Raw genomic sequence first — 25,183 nt, forward strand, 5'->3', positions numbered from 1 at the left:
AACTGTCATATTTTAAAAAAAATCTGTGCATTCAAAAGTGTGCAATCAAAAGTTAGTTTTCAGTTTTGTTTATGCCAACAACCACTTATGTCAACATCAGTCTGAGCGGTGTTAATGATACATTGTAATAAGAAATGGAGACTTGTGTCAGAAGACCCCAACAAAAGACATACACGTATTTAAGAAGAGAATAACATCCCATAATACACAAACGTTGTTCTTAGTTGCAGTTTAGAATGTTGTCATACAGTAAACACACCTTATCATCGCCGTCTCCTTTCAGTTATTTGAATGGACACGCCTTGTCGCTGTTTTATCAGCATAGAAAGCCTACATTGTATTTTTTTTTAACTAGAAGAATATGTCATCTTGTTTTGGAAAGGCTGTCACAGTTTGTCCATTCCTCATGAATGTTTTACTTAGTTGTACTTCTCCACATCCACTTGGCGTTTTGTGTTAATGCGTTATGTGTGTCTGTCTGCTTATCATTGCTTTTTTCTCATCAGATCGCAACAAACCGTGGCCAGGTGGGAACTGTCCTTATCTCCCTTTTGCCTGATCACACTCTCTTCCCATCTTTCCTCTTTGTGAAGCAAAGAACGCTTCTCCTTCTCAAGCTCTTTAGATGCATATAGTTGATCTCCATCCCAAGGTGCTTGGGATATGACCGTGTACCCCTCTTCCCTCGTAGAAAAATAGCTACCGTCCCAATATTTGGACATCAGGACAAGAAGACAATATTGGGAGCTCCGTTGCATAGCTTTCAGAAGATCGCTGTGCAGTTGTGTGCTCGTGCAAATAAATATCACGTGTTCTTGTATTTATAATATCGAACTTAAGTTGTGTTGACAATGCATGCAAAAATGTATAGCACATCGCATTTGTTGACACTATTACACCATTCAATTATTAATTTAGCCATTTAGTGGCCATGGGATATTAATTGTGCGTTTTTGTTATCAGCCATATGAATTTCTCATGTTTACCCCAACTTTAAATGCTTTAAAATTAACTACTGACAGTCGTCAGTCGTCAGTAATAACCAGTATAGAATACTACATTTTTCATCACACCTTTGAATGTGTCTTCTCCTTATATTCATATTTTTATTATATTTGTCATTTTTATGCTTGACAATTAATTAATTAATTGATTAATTAAATTAATTTTGGCAAACGAATATATATATATAATTATTATAAATTATATATATAATAAATATTATATATAATTATATATAATATGTATTATATATGGGCGGCACGGTGGTCTAGGACCTCACAGCTAGGAGACCAGGGTTCAATCCCACCCTCGGGCATCTCTGTGTGGAGTTTGCATGTTCTCCCCGTGCATGCGTGGGTTTTCTCCGGGTACTCCGGTTTCCTCCCACATTCCAAAAACATGCTAGGTTAATTGGCGACTCCAAATTGTCCATAGGTATGAATGTGAGTGTGAATGGTTGTTTGTCTATATGTGCCCTGTGATTGGCTGGCGACCAGTCCAGGGTGTACCCCGCCTTACGCCCGAAGACAGCTGGGATAGGCTCCAGCACCCCCCCGCGACCCTCGTGAGGAAAAAGCGGTAGAAAATGAATGAATGAATGAATGTATTATATATATCATTTTATAATAATTATATATATTTTGGTAGATAAAAAAATTATCTTGGTAAGATAATATAATAATTATTATAATATATAATTATATATATATAATTATATATAATATTTATTAGATATATAATTTTATAATAATTATTATATATATATAACCAATATATATATATATATATATATATATATATATATATATATATATATATATATATATATATATATATATTGGTTATATATATATATTGGTTATATATATATATATATTGGTTATATATATATTTTTTTTTCATTATAATATATAATTATATATATAGATAGGTAGATAAAAAATGTCTTGGTAAGATAATATAATAATTATTATAAAATTATAATAATTATATATATTTTTTGGGGGGGGGTTGCCAAAATTGATTAATTAATTGTCAAGCATAAAAATGACAAAAATAACTAAAACATAAATATAAGGAGAAGACACATTCAAAGGTGTGATGAAAAAATGTAGTATTCTATACTGGTCACTAGGTGTAAGCAATGTTTGGTGAGACACACAAGCACCAGATCTCATTCCCGGAACAACAGGCCTTTATTGCAGGTTCGAATGTTTAAACACATTCTACTGTTGCGTCCATGTTAAAACTCAACTCTGAACCCCGAACGTCACTTCCTGTACCCCCCCACCCCAACTCAGCTCAACTCTGGCTCCTGCACTTTTTTTAGCAAACACTGCTGACCTTCTGAAAGCTATGAAGAGACCGTTGTTGCCATCTCTGTGTGTTGAGCTCCTTCAATAACGAGAGCTGGCGTTGTCTTTTCGGCTTGCATGCCGGGGGTAGTCAAGTCACGTGAGCATGAGAGGTGCATGTCATTTTGCTAAACTGTTACCCAGGGAGGACATTTACGGAACCATGCTTCCCCCCCTGCTTTGAGCCATCCTACCTGTCGAGTCATGTTTTAACAGCACGTAGAACTAGGCCACCATTCGCTCTGTCAAGGTGTGTTTGAGTACAGCGTTATATTGGATTTGAAATAGAATGACTATATTTACTGTAAAGTGACATGTTCCACTGTAATTGATTATACATTAGATATGTTATTAGATATGAGACTCATAGATATTTTGTCACCTATCAAAGAAAAGATAGATATTGATGTTTATGTTCAGTTTAGCACAGCGGTTCTCAACAGGTCTGAATGCGGGGCCCACCATCACCCCGTGATGGCAAGGGGTATCAAATATTGTGTATTTCATGAAAAGACAAAGTTTAAATTTGAGGTATTGCAAAGTAACACAGTAAACAGAATCATACATTTATCTCCACAATAATGAATTGAGTGTCAAGTGTCAAGGTTTTTGACAGACAACCCTTCAGCAGAGTTCCATTTCTGAGCCTTTACTTTGAAGAGCAATGAAATGGAACAATCTTCTTCCTCTTCTTCTCTTTGGGCTTTTCCCTTCAACAAATCAATCTCTTCCATCCAACCCTGTCTTCTGCATCTGACTCTCTCACACCAACTACCCTCATGTCCTCCTTCACCACATCCATAAACCTCCTCATTGGTCCTCCTCTACGCCTCCTACCTGGCAACATCCTTCTACCAATATATTCACTATCTCTCCTCTGGACATGTCCCAAACATCTCAGTCTGGCCTCTCTGACATTAGGCCGATGTACTCCTGATGTACTCCTGATGTACTTCCTGATCCTATCCATCCTGGTCACTCCCAATGAGAACCTCTAGTTCTGCTTCCTGTCTTTTCCTCAGTGGCACTGTCTCTAACATACAGAAATAAAGCATGTTAATTATAACATACAGAAGATACAGAATAATTTATGGTAGCTCAATGCTAATGCTAATTTTCAATGAAAATCCCACATGCACTTTCCTGGTAATTTTTTTTACATGTCCAAATATGTAAAAAAGTTAAATCTATATGTAAGATGTGCATTCCACAAAAAAAAGTTCTAAGGCCCAACAAGATACGGGACTGACAACAGCTTGTAGGAATGGGTCCACGACTCAAAAGCCAGTTGAGAATCACGTTCATCATGTACAAAATGTATCAAGTGGTCCCCTACGTCCTTTCATGGTTTGGCGTACAATCCACAGACCCCTGACTTAGACACTTTTGTACCGCTTAGTGCTTATTGCACTTCAGATTTCTACATGTTAACATCAGACAAATGTTCCATAAAGCGCATTATGCGCATGCGGAACTTTAATTAAAACTCCCCCTGACTGTCCTTGGCCAATATCGGTCTTTACGTGAGTGATGTTTCAGCGATACATTATCTTATCAGCAACACCTCCTTCTCGGTTCATTAAAGGTGCAGCATTAGATACTCCTGATAGTGGTTCCTGCAAAGAAACTATTATCTTTGCTGATGTGTCGTGTTTTGTTGTATGTTATTCTACAGAAGACACTTTTGAGTGCCGGTGTATGCTCCCATTTTTGACCACGGTAGTGGTGGAAATGTGGAATAAAACGGCATTATATATTAGTACAGTTAACATCCTTATACTGACCTAAAACCCTTCTTCTGTAGAATAACATGATATAACCCTCACTTGCATGTATTCTACCACTAACAAATCATAAACAGGTATTTCCTCTTGTGGAGCATCTACTTGATGTTCTGCAGTCAGCTACTCTTAGAGGATGGAGAGGCGTGAAAGGGTTTAATGGTTATGGGTTACTCTGCATTTCGTAGATTTACTGTCCTCTCAATCTCCACAGAGGGACAAAAGGCAAGGACATTAACACCATTAAGTCCCTGAGGGTCCTCAGAGTCTTGCGGCCACTTAAGACCATTAAACGTCTTCCCAAGCTGAAGGTACAGTAATCCAATCACTCAGCACAAAACAAACACAGCAGTTTGTATGTTGTTTTTTTTTTACATGTAGCACTCAACAAGATTGCCAATTACGGTCCCAATTCCATTTATATATATTTTTGATTTGTGGGTTTTGATAAATGGCTTCATCTGTGAAAATACAGTAAGAGAGGAAGAAAAGTACTCGCATTCAGTCATCTTTATCCTTCATGATGGTTTGGACAGTTGAGCAGTTGGGACTTCTTGGGACGTTAATTTTCACCTTCTTTTTTTTTTGGCACTGCCGCTTAGGAGTGCCAAAAAAAGCTGTCTTCGGGCGAAAGACGTGGGAATACCCTGGACTGGTCGCCAGCCAATCACAGGGCACATATAGACAAACAACCATTCACACTCAAATTCATACCTATGGACGATTTGGAGTCGCCAATTAACCTAGCATGTTTTTGGAATGTGGGAGGAAACCGGAGTACCCGGAGAAAACCCACACATGCACGGGGAGAACATGCAAACTCCACACAGAGATGGCCGAGGGTGGAATTGAACCCTGGTCTCCTAGCTGTGAGGTCTGCGCGCTAACCACTCGACCGGCATGCAGCCCCGAATTCACAACATGCTATTATTAATGCTACTTCATTCGTTCATTTTCTACCGCTTATCCTCATGAGGATCGCGGGGGTGCTGGAGCCTATCCCAGCTGTCTTCATGCGAAAGGCGGGGTACACCCTGGACTGCTCGCCAGCCAATCACAGGGCACATATAGACAAACAACCATTCACACTCACATTCATACCTATGGACAATTTGGAGTCGCCAATTAACCTAGCATGTTTTTGGAATGTGGGAGGAAACCGGAGTACCCGGAGAAAACCCACGCATGCACGGGGAGAACATGCAAACTCCACACAGAGATGGCCGATGGTGGATGTTACAGGAACAAAACATTGTATATGTATTCTACATATTTGCTAATATGCTTATTTGGTCTCAAAGTCAACCCCAGGAAAAATTCCAAACCAATCAGCCTCAATTGATCAGATGAAGTCATCGATAATGTGCAACATTTTCCTTATCTTGGGAGTTATCAATGATTTAATCTGAGCGTCGAGATTCAACATCACTTAAGGCAGTGGTACTCAATTATTGATTGTTGTACCCCTACCAGGGGACAGAAACGTCTTTGGCGTATATCTATTTTGTTATCTGAACTCCAAACTGAAGCCAGCCAAATACAACAAAATGGAGAGCACATTCAAGAGTCAAATGGCATGCTGGGTATGACAAATGCATACACGTTGGCGGGTCTTCCCTGACAGTTCCCCACAACCCCCCCGGGAACTTGCCGCACTATTTGAGAAGCACAGGCTTAATTCATGCTGGAACTGCTTTCACTTGGCTTAGAAAATGACTTTTTCAATTCCTTCACATTAGGATTGATACTAAGGTATTAAGGTACTAAGGTACCAACTAGGGATCGACAGATGTGTTTTTTTTGGGGCCGATACCGATTTTTTTCCATCACCCTTAGCCGATGGCCGCTTTTGCTTGGGCCGATATTTGTGGCCGATACTGCTTTTGCTCCCTCAATTTACATGAAAAAATGACAATGATAACAAATATTATCACATACTACACTATTAATCGGCCGCCCTGTACCCTAGAAACCGCCCATGAATGATACGGGAAAAGGCCGAAATGATACTGTGTCAAAGCCCAGGGCAGTGATACTGATAAAATATAGAGTTTAACCATGTCCAGTATCAGCCCCCGTAGCTGTCCACTCAGAGCGCGCTGCTCTGGTATCGTGCCCGTGAAACAACCAATCAGAGAACAGCGCACGAGCGTGAACACAGCATTTGTTTTGTCACTGTAACTATAAATATTCCTAGTGCTTCTCCAGTCACCAAAAAACCCAAACTTGATTAATGGAACTTTAATTGTCAGACATTGATAAGATAAGACTGTTGATAAAATATTATTGTTGAAATATTTTTGCAATTGTTGTGTTTACACTGTTTAGATATAATACATGTAATAAACTGAACATTTTCTGGAAACAAAATGGTCTTTTGATTAAATAGTACGTGATAATAAGCTCATGATTAAATAGTATGTGATAATAAGATCATCACATGGTTTGTCTGGTATCAAGCCAGGTATCATGCCCCCAAGTTTGGCCTTGGGCTGATACTGATACTGATCAGATACTGATACTGATACTAACCTATAATTATCAACTTTAAAAGGAATAAATATTCAACCATGTGCAAAACATTTCTGTCGTAGTTTAATTTTTATTTAGCATTGATGTGATGACTGCTCCTCCGCAGCGTGACGCGCCCCCCCCCCTCCCCTCCCCCCCACAAACTCACAAACTTTTCAGACCCACAAACTAAACTATATTACCGCGTCGCTGGGAGCACTTCCTGGTTCCCAGCATGCTTTGCGGCACCGTCGATGTAGTCAGTTTGTAGTTAAAGTTGCATAGTTGTTCATTCTTGGTCTGCTCAACTAGTGAGAGCACTTTTATTCATCTGTTGCTTTGGTATGTGATGTTTTTGGGATTTCTTGTTGCATTTGTTGCGGGGTCCTGTGTTGCTGGCAACTCAAAGCTGCCCGGTGGATGCCTGTCTGTAAATCATGCAGCGGAAAAATATATCGGCGAATCCACGTGTGTATCCGCTGATACTGATTCAAGTAAAGAACGCAAATATCGGCCCGATATATCGGCCGGCCGACGTATCGGCCGATCCTTAGCACCAACAACCTTAAAAACACTGCCACCATCTCTGAAAACTCTCTAAAAAATATCATCAAAAAAGGACAGAACAAAAGGACCACAGAATACCAGACTGAAAATGACAATGGACCTACATTTTTGATCAGGACTGCAGGAACACCTTGAATTCTATTAATGCCAATGGCAGACACAATCCATCTTAATGAAACATTCATTTTGGTTTAACTCGGTGGTATGGCGCATCTCCAATACAAGCAAAGATGGAGATGCTTGAGAGCTTCCTGGCAAAGCCTTTATGCTTTTAGCAACATCATCTCCGGAGACATGCTAATAGTAATAGTAATCAATGGCGTGTGTACTGATGGGAGGTTTGTGCAGTTCTAGTTGACTGCCATAGCTTACACCTTTATAATGTGTTTACTCAAAATTTGTGCATGTGTTCAAACTGTCCTTATACACATTATTGACAGGCGGTACTGTATGTAGACTTCAATTGCACTGCCATGTTGTTTTTTTTTTTTTCAGGCTGTGTTCGACTGTGTGGTGAATTCCCTGAAGAATGTTCTCAACATCCTTATCGTGTACATCCTCTTCATGTTCATCTTTGCTGTCATCGCCGTGCAGCTTTTCAAAGGCAAATTCTTCTACTGCACTGATGAGTCCAAGGGTCTGGAGAAAGACTGCAGGTACGCCATTTATCTTTGGCTGTTTTTCTATGTGAAACTTGGATATATTTCTGCTCTTGTCTCTTTTAGGGGTCAGTTTCTGGACTACGACAAAATGGAACGTGGACGTGATGTAGAAGCTCAGCCCAGAGAGTGGAAGAAATACGAGTTCCACTATGATAATGTTCTTTGGGCCTTCTTGACGCTTTTCACCGTCTCCACTGGAGAGGGCTGGCCTCTGTAAGTCGGGATCACAATTTCCTGTACTTGGATTAGAATGTACAGGGTCAGGCAAAATGATTTGACACATTCATTCATTCATTTTCTATCACTTTTTCCTCACGAGGGTCTCGGGGGTGCTGGAGCCTATCCCAGCTGTCTTTGGCAGAGGTACAAATAGGGTATGTACAGGGCACATATAGACAAACAACCATTCACACTCACATTCATACCTATGGACTATTTGGAGTCGCCAATTAACCTAGCATGTTTTTGGAATGTGGGAGGAAACCGGAGTACCCGGAGAAAACCCACGCATGCACGGGGAGAACATGCAAACTCCACACCAAGATGGCCGAGGGTGGAATTGAACCCTGGTCTCCTCGCTGTGAGGTCTGCGCGCTAACCACTCGACCGCCGTGCCGCCGATTTGACATATTTGTACGTTAAATAAAAGGCAAATAAAGTAAAGAAAGAAAAAAGTGTTTTTATTTTCATTATGTTTCAAAAATTAAATCAGTTCTTGCGAGGTCGGCTGGTTGATTTTGGTTTCAATGCAGATCCAGTAGCTCTGAAGTTGGTAACCCGTAACAAGATGGTGTTTCGAACTGGTACGGGATCATGTCTACCAAGATTGAAGTACAATCGGAACGCTCGTTGTGTTGCAGTTACAAATTTGTTTGTTTTGATAAACACAATGAAAGCGCCATGCTCACCAGTCCAATTCATGGCAGCAACTGAAAAAGAAACGAAAAACAATGGCATTATAAAGAAACAAAGCAAAAATAAAAACACTGTTTCTTTACTTTATTTGCCTTTTATTTAACCTACAAATGTGTCAGATCATTTTGCCTGACCCTGTATATTATTTATTATTTTATTATTATTATTAAAATAAACACTTACAGACATACTGCAAAAACCCCACCCACACTTCCCCAACAGGAAGTTACCCCGCATGCCTTGCGGGCGATATGTTAGTATAAAATAGTATTATTTTCCATGTATATTAGTGTTTATTTTGATACCCTTATGTGGTGCAGTGACATGCTGTATTTTACATGTATTACTTGTGTATTTTGTTTGTTTGGTTTGATGACCTCCTATAGGTTTATATGAAAGTAGTAGTCTTAGAATCCCAAAGCGGGGACGTACAATGTACTTAAAATTATATTCTAGGAATAATTGTTTGTTTTTGCAGTCAAGCAGATGCTAAATTAAGTGGAGATTGTTTGAATATAACACATTACGCATAAGTGGGACACAGTCGCCCCTCGTTTATGGCGGTTAATTGGTTCCAGACTCGACAGTGATGAGTGAATTTCCACGAAATAGGATTTCTGATTTATAAATTTGCAAAATTCATTATTTTTAAACATTATTAGAGAGCTGTAGACATGAAATAACAAAAGTAACACTTGCGCTCGTATTACCCATTATATGAGACATCATGATTATAATGGTAATGGTAATGGTAATGGTTTTATTTCATTTGAACATGCATCAGATTACATTTGAGTGCATCCCATAATCAGTTCACAGTTCCACATGTCCAAAAGGAGTAGGAAGAAGCAAAGCTTATTAAATCCTACCCCTCCATCTGGTACTTTTACAATCAGTAACTGTTACATTTGTTCACTTCCTGCTTTCCATAATACAGTTTAAGTTTTTTTTTTGTTTTTTGTTTGTTAATAATGTACCTCGTACCGAAGTACGAGGTGATATGACCATCCAATGACATAATGTGTACCATAGTAAGTGTCAATATAGTGATATATATAGCACATCATGACTGGTTCAAGACTCTTCATCCTTGTATTTAGCAAACATCAACTGCTTGTATTGTTTCTTGAATTGGCTCATCGTTGTGCATTGTTTGAGGTCCTTACTCAATCCATTCCATAGTTTGATTCCACATACTGAAATGCTATGGCTTTTTAACGTAGTCCTAGCATAGAAGTGTTTCAAATGTACTTCTTCCCTGAGATCATATTTCTCCTCTCTTGTAGAGAAGTATTGGATGACATTTTTAGCTAATTGGTTGTTTTTAGCCTTATGCAATTTTTTAGCTGTTTGAAGATGAACTATATCAGCAAGTTGAAGTATTTGTGATTTTAGAAATAAGGAGTTAGTATGTTCTCTGTAGGTGCCATTATGAATTATCCTTACTGACCTTTTTTGCAGTACATTTAGCGAGTGAAGATTGCTTTTATAGTTATTAGCCCGTATTTCCACACAATAAGTAAGATATGGTAGAAGAGTGATTTCTGATTGAGAACAAATTTTGCTTTGTTCAATACTGAAATATTTCTGGCCACCTTATGTTGTATATTTGGAATATGAGGTTTCCAGCTCATATTTTCATCTATTGTGATCCCCAGAAATGTATTTTCGTTCACCCTTTCAATGTCCACACCGTCTATTTGTATTTGTTGGTACGTGTCTTTTCTGCTGTTACCAAACAGCATGATTTTAGTTTTACTTCGGTTCAAGGACAATCTATTATCATCAAACCATCTTTTTAGTGTGACCATTTCTTCTCTGACCTTTCTAATGATTTGGTCTGTACTCCCTCCAGAACAAAAAGCAGTGGTATCATCCGCAAATAATACCAGCTTTAAGTTTTTCGTAACTTTGGAGATATCATTGATGTTCTTATAAGACATACAGTGAAGAAAATAAGTATTTGAACACCCTGCTATTTTGCTATTTCTCCCACTTAGAAATCATGGAGGGGTCTGAAATTTTCATCGTAGGTGCATGTCCACTGTGAGAGAGATAAACTAAAAAGAAAAATCCAGAAATCACAATGCATGATTTTTTAACAATTTATTTGTGTGATACAGCTGCAAATAAGTATTTGAACACCTGTGTATCATCTAGAATTCTGACCCTGAAAGACCTGTTAGTCTGCCCATTAGAAGTCCACCTGCACTCCATGTATCATCCTGAATCAGATGCACCTGTTTGAGGTCGTTAGCTGCATAAAGACACCTGTCCACCCCATACAATCAGTAAGACTTTAACTTGTAACATGGCGAAGACCAAAGAGCTGTCCAAAGACACCAGAGACAAAATTGTACACCTCCACAAGGCTGGAAAGGGCTACGGAGCAATTACCAAGCAGCTTGGTGAAAAAAGGTCCACTGTTGGAGCTATCATTAGAAAATGGAAGAAGCTAAACATGACGGTCAATCTCAATCGGAGTGGAGCCCCATGCAAGATATCACCTCGTGGGGTCTCAATGATTCTAAGAAAGGTGAGGAATCAGCCCAGAACTACACGACAGGACTTGGTCAATGACCTGAAAAGAGCTGGGACCACCGTTTCCAAGGTTACTGTAGGTAATACACTAAGACGTCATGATGTGAAATCATGCATGGCACGAAAGGTTCCCCTGCTTAAACCAGCACATGTCAAGGCCCGTCTTAAGTTTGCATATGACCATTTGGATGATACAGAGGAGTCATGGGAGAAAGTTTTATGGTCAGATGAGACCAAAATAGAACTTTTTGCTCATAATTCCAATAAGCGTGTTTGGAGGAAGAAGAATGAAGAGTACAATCCGAAGAACACCATCCCTACTGTGAAGCATGGGGGTGGTAGCATCATGCTTTGGGGGTGTTTTTCTGCACATGGGACAGGACGAGTGCACTGCATTAAAGAGAGGATGACTGGGGCCGTGTATTGTGAGATTTTGGGGAACAACCTCCTTCCCTCTGTCAGAGCATTGAAGATGGGTCGTGGCTGGGTCTTCCAACACGACAACGACCCGAAGCACACAGCCAGGAAAACCAAGGAGTGGCTCCGTAAGAAGCATATCAAGGTTCTAGCATGGCCCAGCCAGTCTCCAGACCTGAACCCAATCGAAAATCTTTGGAGGGAGCTCAAACTCCGTGTTTCTCAGCGACAGCCCAGAAACCTGACTGATCTAGAGAAGATCTGTGTGGAGGAGTGGGCCAAGATCCCTCCTGCAGTGTGTGCAAACCTGGTGAAAAACTACAGGAAACGTTTGACCTCTGTAATAGCAAACAAAGGCTACTGTACCAAATATTAACATTCATTTTCTCAGGTGTTCAAATACTTATTTGCAGCTGTATCACACAAATAAATTGTTAAAAAATCATGCATTGTGATTTCTGGATTTTTCTTTTTAGTTTATCTCTCTCACAGTGGACATGCACCTACGATGAAAATTTCAGACCCCTCCATGATTTCTAAGTGGGAGAAATAGCAAAATAGCAGGGTGTTCAAATACTTATTTTCTTCACTGTATTAACATTCATTTTCTCAGGTGTTCAAATACTTATTAGCAGCTGTATCACACAAATAAATTGTTAAAAAATCATGCATTGTGATTTCTGGATTTTTCTTTTTAGTTTATCTCTCTCACAGTGGACATGCACCTACAATGAAAATTTCAGACCCCTCCATGATTTCTAAGTGGGAGAAATAGCAAAATAGCAGGGTGTTCAAATACTTATTTTCTTCACTGTATACGTAAGACATAATATAGACACACATACTCCTGGTTTGATATACTTACTACACACTTTCATAGTAATTATACTTACTACACACTTTCATAGTAATAATAATTCATTTGGAAAGGAGTTATCCACCCCATTTTATGGCTTTCTTAGATGTCTTCCAAGGTAGCTGTTGCTTTACAGGGTGTGTTTCCACACGTACGTGAATCATCACTCTTAAATCCCCTTCACTTCTTTCCAGGGTGCTGAAGCATTCAGTCGATGCCACCTATGAGGACCAGGGTCCCAGCCCAGGCTTCCGCATGGAGACATCCATCTTTTATGTGGTGTACTTTGTGGTGTTCCCTTTCTTCTTTGTCAACATATTTGTGGCTTTGATTATCATCACCTTCCAGGAGCAGGGAGACAAAGCTATGTCTGAGTGCAGCCTGGAAAAGAACGAGGTATAAGTGTGCTGCCGTTTCTCATGTTTCTCATGCGTTTCTCAGAGCATTTTTATAGGTTATTGTAGTTGGACAACAACATGTTACTGTTTTGTACTGCAAATCTCTCATTGGAAATCCAAGTACGAGACAAAATGTATGAACTGTTACATTTTACTAACAGGCCAAAATCCAAATTGAGGTTAGTTTTCTAAGCTTCATTGCTTAGCAGTCACTTTTTGCCATTGAATTATTGGCTTGTGATTATAATAGTACAGTAAACCTCGGATATATCGGATTCAATTGTTCCCACTGGTTTTGTCCGATATAAGCGAAATCCGTTATATGCGTATACCGGATATAAATGCCGGAAAATTTCCGTTTTACGCATATATCGGATATGCGTAAAACGGAAATTTTCCGGTATTTATATCCGGTATATGCGTAAATCGGATTTTATCCGTTATAAAAAGGCACTTCCTTGACTATGTTTCCAATGTACCTGGACTGGGCAATGAAAAGAGACGTAAGGTAATGAGAATTTAACTTTATTGGACTCTGAGCATAACAAATTGTTAATTAAGCTAGGCCCTGTTACGCCCGTCAGGCCTACGTTATTTCCAATAGTGAGGTTAAGATCTCATTCACTGCTGTGCTAGTATTATTGACGTCACTCACTTTTATATTTGTCCTAAATCTGGAGCCAGGAGAAAGACAATAGCCAGTGACCCCAACAAGATTAGCATAACGATGCGGCCATCCGATATATGTGAGGGAAATTTAATGGAAATGCATTGGAACGGGACTGGAGATTTTGTCCGAAATAGGCGAAATCTGTTATAAAAAATCCGATATATGCAATGAATTTTTATTGGAAATGCATTACAGAAAAATCGCTTCTTTTTTATCTGTCCGTTGTGAGCGAATTTCCGATATATCAGAGTCCGATATATCCGAGGTTTACTGTACTGCGTTTTCCAAATGCAATTTCCTTTTATGATAATAGGAGCCAAGCAAAAATAATAATTGAATAATAATAGTAATTGTGTGTTTTTGTTTTGTCTTCTAATCAAACAGAGGGCTTGTATTGATTTTGCCATAAACGCCAGGCCTTTGACAAGGTACATGCCGGACGACAAGCAGTCCTTCCAGTATAGGATGTGGAAATTTGTGGTGTCGCCGCCTTTCGAGTATGCCATTATGACTTTAATTGCCCTCAACACTGTGGTGCTGATGATGAAGGTGAGTCCTCAGGCAGAAAAATGCAGACTTGACTTCCCTTGGAGGCATGATTTACAAAGAACGGTGGCAACAACGGAGAGAGAGATTTACACTTACATTGCTACAGTAAATCCAATTAAATAATGAATCTAAAATTCCAATTTTACATCTGTAATAATAATCTGGGCGGCAAGGCGGACGCGTGGTTAGCGCACAGGCCTCGCAGCTAGGAGACCAGGGTTCAATTCCATTCTCGGCCATCTCTGTGTGGAGTTTGCATGTTCTCCCGGTGCATGCGTGGGTTTTCTCCGGGTACTCCGGTTTCCTCCCACATTCCAAAAACATGCTAGGTTAATTGGCGACTCCAAATTGTCCATAGGTATGAATGTGAGTGTGAATGGTTGTTTGTCTATATGTGCCCTGTGATTGGCTGGCGACCAGTCCAGGGTGTACCCTGCCTCTCGCCCGAAGACAGCTGGGATAGGCTCCAGCACCCCCGCGACCCTCGTGAGGATAAGTGGTAGAAAATGAATGAATGAATGAATGAATGAATAATAATCTGGAATGTAAGAATACAGTAGAACCTTGGTTAGCGTCCTTGGTCAGCCACTCTAACTGAAACATACTCTAACCGAATCATTTTTTCTCATAAGATATGATGTAAATCTGATTAATTTGTTCCAGAAAACCTAAAAATGCAGAAAACATTTCAAAATGTCATATCAATGAGAAATGAAAAAGACAAATATAACATTTAAGTTTCGTTTTACCTTCATTGTAGATGTGATTGTTGATATTCGGAAAATAGTCATGTTAGGTAACTGCAGATTCCAAATTGTCCATAGGTATGAATGTGAGTGAGAATGGTTGTGAATGGTTGTTATTTTGTCTGCTGTACAGTAGTCCCTCATTTATCACAGTTAATAAGTGAATTTTCCTACAGAAGGGTTTTAATTCAATCACTCTTCACTCATAATTGGGTAATACGAGTGCGGAGGTGACTACAGGGGTGTTTCATGCTCTAATATAAAAAAATATATATATATATTTTCCGGACTATAAGTTGCACTTTTTTTCATAGGTTGGCTGTTCCTGCAACTTATACTTCAGAGCGACTTATAAATGAAAAAACTGCTACATAAACACTGGACACCTTTTCTGTTCATGTTTATTTTTATTATTTTTATTATTATTCTTGTAGCTGAATAACCATTGTGTTAGCATATCTTACACCTATTCAGCCTCTATTGTTTTATTTTTAGAACTTGCCTTCCAAGAGGACGTAATGTCTGTTTTGGTCAAGTAGTTTGTAAAATAAATTACCTGCAAAAAATGCGACTTATACTCCAGTGCGACTTATATGTATGTTTTTTTCTACCTAGTTATGCATTTTTTATACTCCGGAGCGACTTATAGTCCAGAAAATACTGTATTTAGATGGTCATGATCAGGTTTTCTTACTATGAAATTATTGTTATTTACTGTATGAATGAGGAATCCTACTTTACTTACCACAGTAGCTTCTGGAACCAATTAAGCACGATAAATGAGGATTCACAGTAGTAACATGCTAAAAGACTGAAAACTAGGATGTTTTGTGATTAAAAATCCATTAAGAACACATCTGAACTCACAGAGTGTATTATTAATAACACGGCAAGATGTGCACAATTTTGCTGTGCATTTTTTATGTTAACCAAAAAAGGCGTACACTAGCCAAGGTTCCACTGTATGTTGGATAATCGTGGTGCATTTATTTTCTATTGGGGAAATTAAAAATCTGTAGCAGTGTGAGAGGCAGAGGGGATTCTACGCATAATATTTCTTTAACATTGGCAGGTCTGTTACGTCTGCAATGCTAGTTCCGGCAATTAAAATACATTTTAAATTTATATTTTAAACAACTTTACAGTAGTATTTTATATTTTTTCCTTGAAGCAACAGGAAAAGATGGTGTTGCATTATGATTTCATTCATACTTTTGTTGGTGATATTAGTATGATCATAGTATGGAACGCCTGAAGTTTATTTGCCAGATTGCTGCCATTACCTGCTCCTTACACCACAACTAAATACAATCTTTCATCAGCCAGAATTTTTCTTTTGTGCCTTTCCTCCCCAGTTTTACGGCGCTCCAGACATATACGAGTCCATGCTGAAATACTTGAACATCGTCTTCACCGCTCTCTTCACTCTGGAGTGCATCCTTAAGGTTATTGCATTTGGTCCACTGGTGAGAACGTTCTCCTTTTCTTCTCTACTAATACTTGTTATGTGATGACTAATTATTCAGTCGTGAATTGTGTTTTTTTTTCAGCACCAAGGAAAACAATAAATAAAAACTGTAGGAATATTGACTTTTAAGTCTTAGATGGAAAAACTAATATGCATAATTACTCAAAGCAATAAAAAAAGAAATAAAGTGGTGAAGGTTCAAAGATAGAGTGCAAGTCAACATGGAGCCATCTGGCACAAAATGTTTCATGGCTGGCATTGTTCCATTTCTTAAATTGCTTTTCTCACACAAGACAAAGCAAATGAACCGCTCTTTGCCTATAACTAACAAGTCATCTTAGCTTATTATTATTTAGACCATTTATTCCAAATATGCTGTTCATAAAGTGATTTTCCGCCTTCCACGTTCTCTTTTCCACTATGATTTGTTCATTTTCATCACCAACCATGGACACTAATAATAATGTGACGTTTCCCATGCAAAGCTGAAACTCAACTACGAACCCCCCAATGTCACTCAGCTCCCTGAGGGAACAGATGCTTACTAATAATGTCTTATATGGCATGTTTTTGTTTTATTATGTTTACTATATTGGGTAATAGGGGTGTAAAGGTGACTATAGGGGTGTTATTTTGTGTCTCGAGGGCTTTAGTAATTTTAAACTGTATTTAGAAGGTGGGTGGCATGGCGGTCGAGTGGTTAGCGACCTCACAGCTAGGAGACCAGGGTTCGATTCCACCCTCGGCCATCTCTGTGTGGAGTTTGCATGTTCTCCCCGTGCATGCGTGGGTTTTCTCCGGGTACTCCGGTTTAATCCCACATTCCAAAAACATGCTAGGTTAATTGGCGACTCCAAATTGTCCATAGGTATGAATGTGAGTGTGAATGGTTGTTTGTCTATATGTGCCCTGTGATTGGCTGGCGACCATTCCCCGCCTCTCTCCCGAAGACAGCTGGGATAGGCTCCAGTGCCCCCGCGACCCTCGTGAGGATAAGCGGTAGAAAATGAATGAATGAATGACTGTAAATGTGACTATAGGGGTGTTATTTCATGTGCAGAGGGCTCTAATAATGTTATATAAAAGATTGTTTTCTGTGCTCTAACTATAAAAATATTGAGTTTATAAATTCCTTTATAAAGGAATCATATTTCACAGAAATTCCCTTATTATCATGGTTGGGTCTGGAACCAATTAACCACGATAAATTAGGAATTTTCTCTCAAAAAATGTTTTTAATATTTTTAGGTGTCTAGAACAGATAAATTGGATTCATGTAAAAATGCAATCATATTGATGTTAACCTTTTGAGAAATGGCTCAAATGTTGGTGGAGTATTCCTTTAAGGTGCCCTCTATCTCCTTACTGTAGGTTAATTGGTGACTCCAAATTGTCCATAGGTATGAATGTGAGTGTGAATGGTTGTGATTGGCTGGCCTCCAGTCCAGGGTGTACCCCGCCTCTCGCCCGAAGACAGCTGGGATAGGCTCCAGCACGCCACGCGAACCTTGTGAGGATAAGCGGTAGAAAATGAATGAATTAATGAATGAATTTAGAAGGTTGTGAATTCACGTATCACAGTCGAGTCTGGAACAAATTAACCTCGATGAACAAGGGATTGCTGTATAGACTATGCATTTTTTTTAAAAGTCTTATTAATATTAATATTTCTTATTTTTCAGAACTACCTGAAAGCAGCTTGGAATGTGTTTGATTTTGTAACAGTGCTGGGAAGCATCACAGACATCTTGGTAACAGAGATTAAGGTAAGACCTGCAGTAGATATTCCACCAGGAGCTGGTGGATGCACATCAGGGGGGGGTCCAAACATTTTCCACCGAAGACCACATGCAGAAAATTGAAAGATGTGGTGCACTTTTGCATTAAAGATGATCAAATCAATCCAATGTAGGAAGCAGCAACTCTGTTTTTGAGGTGACAAAGCACATTAGTGCAATACCTAATAATATATCTAATTATTCATTCATTAATTTTATTTTGGTTAGCGCGCAGACCTCAAAGCTAGGAGACCAGGGTTCAATTCCACCCTCGGGCATCTCTGTGTGGAGTTTGCATGTTCTCCCCGTGCATGCGTGGGTTTTCTCCGGGTACTCCGGTTTCCTCCCACATTCCAAAAACATGCTAGGTTAATTAGCCACTCCAAATTGTCCATAGGTATGAATGTGAGTGTGAATGGTTGTTTGTCTATATGTGCCCTGTGATTGGCTGGCGACCAGTCCAGGGTGTACCCCGCCTCTCGCCCGAAGACAGCTGGGATAGGCTCCAGCACGCCACGCGAACCTTGTGAGGATAAGCGGTAGAAAATGAATGAATGAATGAATGAATAATTTTATTTTTACAATAGGCCACAAATGGCCCTGCGGCGCACTTTGGATGCTTTTGATGTACATTTAATGGACTGACATGGTGACATGCTGCAAGGCTAATACCCGAAATGGAAGCTTGTGTTTGGGTGTTTTTGGCTTTCTCTGTGCCAGAGGCACTTTCTATCTCTGTGTGACTTTCTCATCATGTGATTGTCAGTCTGTGATTGTGGTCTCTTTTCTCTCACGTTACTTTCTTTGTTTTTTCTTGTGGTATTCTCCACTCTCTGCTGTTGTCTTTCCTGGCGCCTGTGCCCTCACTCTGCCCCCTGTGTCACATCTGACACAAAGACGGTAAGTGGCTTTTCTTGCCAGCTGAGTCTTCCAATAACCCTGCCTTTTGTTTTTCTTTCTCCTTTAAAAAGTCTTAGTCTAAATGTCTTTTTGTTTTTTTTTCTTTTTTTTCCTCTCTTCTTTCTTTTTTTTTTTCTTCGACATTAGTTTAATGTAAGTGATGTCTAGCTGCTAATGTTGATGTACTTGGTTTGCTTTAAAGTAGAGCTGTGTGGTGTTCAGGTAAAGGGCGGTGACCATGACTTGGTTTCTATTCGTAGTAATTCCGTTAAAATCCCTTTTGTCATGATCAACACATGTAATTTCTTATAATTGCAGTCAAACTCTAATGCAAAGGTACTGAAATATAAATCTTCCAGTTTTATTAGTAGTTTTATTAGTATAGTTTTATTAGTCAAGCCACCAGCTATACTGTTAAATATATATATATATATATATATATATATATATATATATATATATATATATATACAAAAAGCAACACAACGGAGCCTTGGTTGCAGAGCATTTACGGTAGGGGGGGTTCGTGTAGATCAGAGGTAGGGAACCTATGGCTCGGGAGCCAGGTAGGGCTCTTTTGATGACTGTATCTGGCTCTCAAGCATTTCTTACCACAATAAAAATTTCTTTTTGCTAACATTTTAAAGTAAACATCACAGAAATAAAAAATAAAAATGATCAACAACTTTCTTATGCATTTTAATCCGTCCATCTCTTTTCTACTGCAATACGGCCAACCATATCCATCTTTCCTGATGATATTTTCCAGGTCAAACACCAAAACTCGATTATTACTGGGTAATGCGGTAGTGTACCTCGGTCATTGAGATGTCAACATGTAAATGCAAACTTTCCTCCTTTAGTCAAATAGTCACCTAGCTAAAGCTGCAGAACCAAGCCTTCTGACGAAGATGGCCAAAAGAATGAAATATGTGTACGGAGTACGGTGCAAAACCATGCAGCAGCAGAAGTTGCATTAATGGCAGCAAGTATTAGATTTATTATTAGACACTGCGCTGCTCACGAAAGTGTGCTGGCCACACCCCATTGGCGTGGGGTAGTGTGCCTGGTCTACGTAATTAGAGCCCATTATATCTAAAACTGTTGGTCTTACATAAAAATGCACACATTTTATTGCGTTCAATGTTTAAAAAAATGTATATGGCTCTCACAGATACACATTTTAAAATATCTGGCCTTCATGGCTCTCTTAGCCAAAAAGGTTCCCGACCCCTGGTGTAGATGTACGTTTTCCCTGCCAAAGTGATATGACGTGACGGGAAATCTACGAACGTGCCAATTATATCCAGTGCTGATAACACTCCAACATACTTATTTTCCGACATTTACGTATTTGGATTAAGACGTGCCAATCAGCACTCCTGTTTTAACTCTAGACTCGCTTTACATCGCCGCTCATGTTACTACATTCCGATATTCACAGATTTAAAGTGCTGAACCACGCTTCAGAATTTAAGTCAAAGTCAGCATACTTAGAAAATTTGTATTAATTAATAGTATTAATATAATATATATTAGTTTTATATAATATTAATTATTAATGTATTAATTAATATTAATATATATTAATATTAATATAATATAAATGTATTTATTTATTTATTTTTATTTTATTTTATTTTATTTTTTCTAAATGTCTTTAAAAGTGAGTCCTCCATGCAACTTTTACTGAATAATCCTTAAGTCGTTCGCTTCCTTACCCAGGCTCATGCTGGATAAATAAAAAACAGAAACCAGTTAACCCTCCTCTTGTGTTAGGGTCGGCACCGACCCGTTTTACATTTTAATGCATAAAAAGAATCACATAACATTTGTTTATTGTATCAAGGCTTTTTGACTTTGTCAGGAAACTCTATTTCAACAAAATAAAAAATAATTTTTACTACATTTTAAAATGGTCTGGTTGAAATTATGACAACTGTATTGTTAAGGTCGGTTTTGACCCGGTTATAATAATAGTTGAAACTAGTTGAAAATAGTTGAAAAGTCGGCTAAAAGTGTACAATTAGCCGACACAATGACAACCAGCTCCTCTTCTCATCATGTAAGCTTCAGGGGATTCTCATTTTGACCGCTTTTCCAGTATACCAGCAGAAAAACAAGGTCCAGACATGTGAGGTGAATTCACTCATTTGACTGATGGCTGATTTCACTTTTACAATTTGGATCATGGAAAGAATGGCAAGAAGTACAGTGAACCAAGATCTGGACCTGTTCTGCTTTTTCATTTCACTTTATACTAAAATTCTGTTGCTGAAAACAATAACTTTTTTTTTTTACCTTTTCTTGACATTAATATATATGGGTCATAATTCACCCCAACACCATAGATGTTTCTTTAGTGATTAATACAAAAATGAGATCATAAATAAAACTAATTGATTTAAAAGATATGTTCGATAGCCCTCAGTAATAGCCAGGTAACAAAAGAACCTTCAATTTATTAATATGATTCTTTTGAGGTTCATTTTACCATTTTTGGAAATTGAAATGGAGGGGTATAGTGACAAAAAAAAGGCCTACATGCCAAAAGTACACCAAAAGTATTAAAACCAACATTTTCATGGATGAGGAAGTCTAAGAAGGTAACCAAGAGATGATGGTAACTTATTGTTTTTAGTGTATTTGATAGCTGATTTAATACATGGGTCAAAACCGACCCGGTAACATAAGACATGATACCAGAAAGCTAACACAAGAGGAAGGTTAAAATCAAAATGCCAAAGTAGTTTCAAGCGAAGGAATTGCTTACTTATTCAGATGGCTCTTAGCGCAGGTCTGTGATGCGGGTCAACTCGGTGTTATTTTCCAAACGTTTCCACAGGCCTGATAAAATTGTGGCTATTTTATGACACACACCAGCTTTGTTTGGTGTGTAGCATCTGCACTGATTGTATTGTGTTTGCATACTATTGTTGATCTCTTAGTAAAAGTAAAATACTACAAATTACTCCTCCGTTTGTCTTGAGTGAACATTTCCCTGTTCCTATTTATTTTCCCCAGGACAAGATGATTAACTTGAGCTTCCTGAGGCTGTTCAGAGCAGCACGGCTCATCAAACTGCTGCGGCAGGGCTACACAATTCGCATCTTGTTGTGGACCTTCGTTCAGTCATTCAAGGTGAGTCAACAAAACTAAGAATCATGTATTTACAGTACTCAGGCTCTAAAAGCAAAGGCTTAGAGGCATGGCAGGTGGTTTATGAAATTTTGGTGTTGACGCATCATGTGCCGATAATTATCACACGTTGCTGCCGGGAACGTACTGTTCTTCCGCTGTAAAAAAGACGACAAAGTAGCTCTCACAAGACTGCAGTCGGATTTCCACGCTGAGCTGCTTCTCCCCTCTAAATCCTTTGGGATGTGGAGTTAAATACAGAACGCTTGGATGCAGCTGAGGGAATTTATAGCAGGTTTAATGTCAATGGTGAGAGCTTTAAAGCTGAACAAAAATGGACAGTTGATGCAGGGTTGGAAGGTAGCTACTTAACTACAAATGTCAGCTACCTAGATTGATCATTAAAAAAATGGCAATGGTAATGGTAATGGTTTTATTTCATTTGAACATGCATCAGATTACAATTGAGTGCATCCCATAATCAGTTCACAGTTCCACATGTCCAAAAGGAGTAGGAAGAAGCAAAGCTTATTAAATCCTACCCCTCCATCTGGTACTTTTACAATCAGTAACTGTTACATTTGTTCACTTCCTGCTTTCCACAATACAGTTTAAGGTTTTTTTTGTGTTTTTTTTAATAATATACCTCGTACCGAAGTACGAGGTGATATGACCATCCAATGACATAATGTGTACCATAGTAAGTGTCAATATAGTGATATATATAGCACATCATGACAAATGTAGTTCTTCCCTGAGATCATATTTCTCCTCTCTTGTAGAGAAGTATTGGATGACATTTTTAGCTAATTGGTTGTTTTTAGCCTTATGCATTATTTTAGCTGTTTGAAGATGAACTATATCAGCAAGTTGAAGTATTTGTGATTTTAGAAATAAGGAGTTAGTATGTTCTCTGTAGGTGGCATTATGAATTATCCTTACTGACCTTTTTTGCAGTACATTTAGCGAGTAAAGATTGCTTTTATAGTTATTAGCCCATATTTCCACACAATAAGTAAGATATGGTAGAACCAGAGAGCAATAAAGAGTTTGGAGTGATTTCTGATTGAGAACAAATTTTGCTTTGTTCAATATGCGAAACTTGAACATTTCTTTCCCTTTTCCGTGTATTACAGCACAAAAAAGTTAATATCAGCTAGCTAACAATGCTGTCACACCTATTTTGTGTATGAATCCCTCTAACAACGTTGCATCATTTGATATACACGCTGTGATCATGCATTAACACGTACACTGATGATAACATGTAATAGTTGCAGTATCTGGACGTATTTTGATGATTTAAAACTGAAACTTATTTTCTCGATGCATTGATACACATACTTATGCTATTTCTGTCAACAACAACAGCTGCGACAACAATTACGATGTCCACTCCAATCGGGACGGCTGTATCTTGCAGCACAAGACGTATGCACCAGTCCTCAAGTAAAAAATGCTGATGGCAAACCAGCATCTTGTTGAGTCTTTGTAGTGAAATGTGGCGATCTCGGTATCCACTCTTCCGTCTGTGAATGATCACTGAGACTCGGGATTAGTGACGTGTGGTGTTAATTCGTGAATTAATTAGTTTTTCATGTTAGCTGAAAAACTTTTAGTAGCTTGGAACACTTTTTTTTACATCAAAATAGGTATTGCTAGCTAGCTCATAGTAACTAATTTTCTTGAGCTAGAATGCACAGAAATGCACAGAAAAGGGAAAGAAATATGTGTTTAAGCTATGTTTCACATTAGGATTGTGAATGATGGGCAAGCTTAGAGAAGTATTGGATGACATTTTTAGGTAATTGGTTATTTTTAGCCTTATGCATTATTTTAGCTGTTTGAAGATTAACTATATCAGCAAGTATTTGTGATTTTAGAAATAAGGAGTTAGGAGTAAGGAGTATGTTCTCTGTAGGCGGCATTATGAATTATCCTTACTGACCTTTTTTGCAGTACATTTAGCGAGTGAAGATTGCTTTTATAGTTATTAGCCCATATTTCCACACAATAAGTAAGATATGGTAGAACCAGAGAGCAGAAGGTGAAGGTGAATTTGCTAAGTATTGTGTGGACATTCAGGTTTGGATGTGTGCAAAGAAAGCGGCGTATACAAAAAAAGAAGGGACGCTTTTAAGCGTGAATGCATGAATACTGTGCCATGCATGTGTAAAATGAATGGCTTTCTATTTCCAGGCCCTACCATATGTTTGCCTGCTCATTGCGATGCTCTTCTTCATCTATGCCATCATTGGAATGCAGGTACGTACTTAATGTCATGAATGCAGTCGGTTATTTTTGTGTTGAAACTGTCACTGCCAGCTGAGTAGGATGAGCAACGCTCCAGGTCAAATAAATATTTTAAAATAGGCACTGCACATGTTGTAACTGTTAGTTGTTCACACTCTGTCTTGAACAATTTCTGATTTTCAAGCTTACAGAATAGACAAAGGAAGAAATCAATGATTAAACAGTCTAAGGAAATTTGCATTGTGGTTGTTGTGGGCAGTCACAGTCCCTAATATCAACTAAGCCAGGGCTATTATTATTATTATTATTATTATTATCCATCCATTCAACCGTTTTCTATGTCGCTTATCCTCACTTGGGTCCCAAGGATATATCCCAGCTGACTTCAGGCGAAAGGAAGAGTACACTCTGGACTGGTCACCAGCCATTCGCAGGGCTTTGTCATTCATATAATTCACATTTACTTGGGGGCCACTGGAGCTCGGGTCTGGATGAGACTGGGTTTTCATCAGGTTTTCCAAAATAAAAAAACCCAAAATACGCATTTATTAAAAACATAAAAATTAAAAAAACTTCGCTTTGGTTCCAATTTTCTACAATAAAAGCTCTGATAAAACATTCCACTGTTCTCAAATATCTTACTTTTTATTTTTCTACACAAAATAAGATGAAAAAT

The 25,183-nt window shown here is 38.5% G+C and overlaps 1 protein-coding gene across 1 annotated transcript in view; it reads left to right on the forward strand.

Annotated features, from left to right (window-relative positions):
* cacna1bb (calcium channel, voltage-dependent, N type, alpha 1B subunit, b) overlaps positions 1–25,183 on the forward strand; it is a 177,306-nt gene that overhangs the window by 116,296 nt on the left and 35,827 nt on the right. The window contains exons 31-39 of the mRNA XM_058052322.1: positions 4,353–4,449; positions 7,712–7,872; positions 7,942–8,091; positions 12,802–13,003; positions 14,060–14,224; positions 16,326–16,436; positions 18,121–18,204; positions 22,141–22,257; positions 24,454–24,519. Of these exons, the coding sequence (XP_057908305.1) occupies positions 4,353–4,449; positions 7,712–7,872; positions 7,942–8,091; positions 12,802–13,003; positions 14,060–14,224; positions 16,326–16,436; positions 18,121–18,204; positions 22,141–22,257; positions 24,454–24,519 (1,153 nt within the window). The remainder of the gene's footprint in view (positions 1–4,352; positions 4,450–7,711; positions 7,873–7,941; positions 8,092–12,801; positions 13,004–14,059; positions 14,225–16,325; positions 16,437–18,120; positions 18,205–22,140; positions 22,258–24,453; positions 24,520–25,183) is intronic.

The sequence above is a fragment of the Doryrhamphus excisus genome, chromosome 2 (assembly GCF_030265055.1).
Source record: "Doryrhamphus excisus isolate RoL2022-K1 chromosome 2, RoL_Dexc_1.0, whole genome shotgun sequence".
NCBI lineage: Eukaryota > Metazoa > Chordata > Actinopteri > Syngnathiformes > Syngnathidae > Doryrhamphus > Doryrhamphus excisus.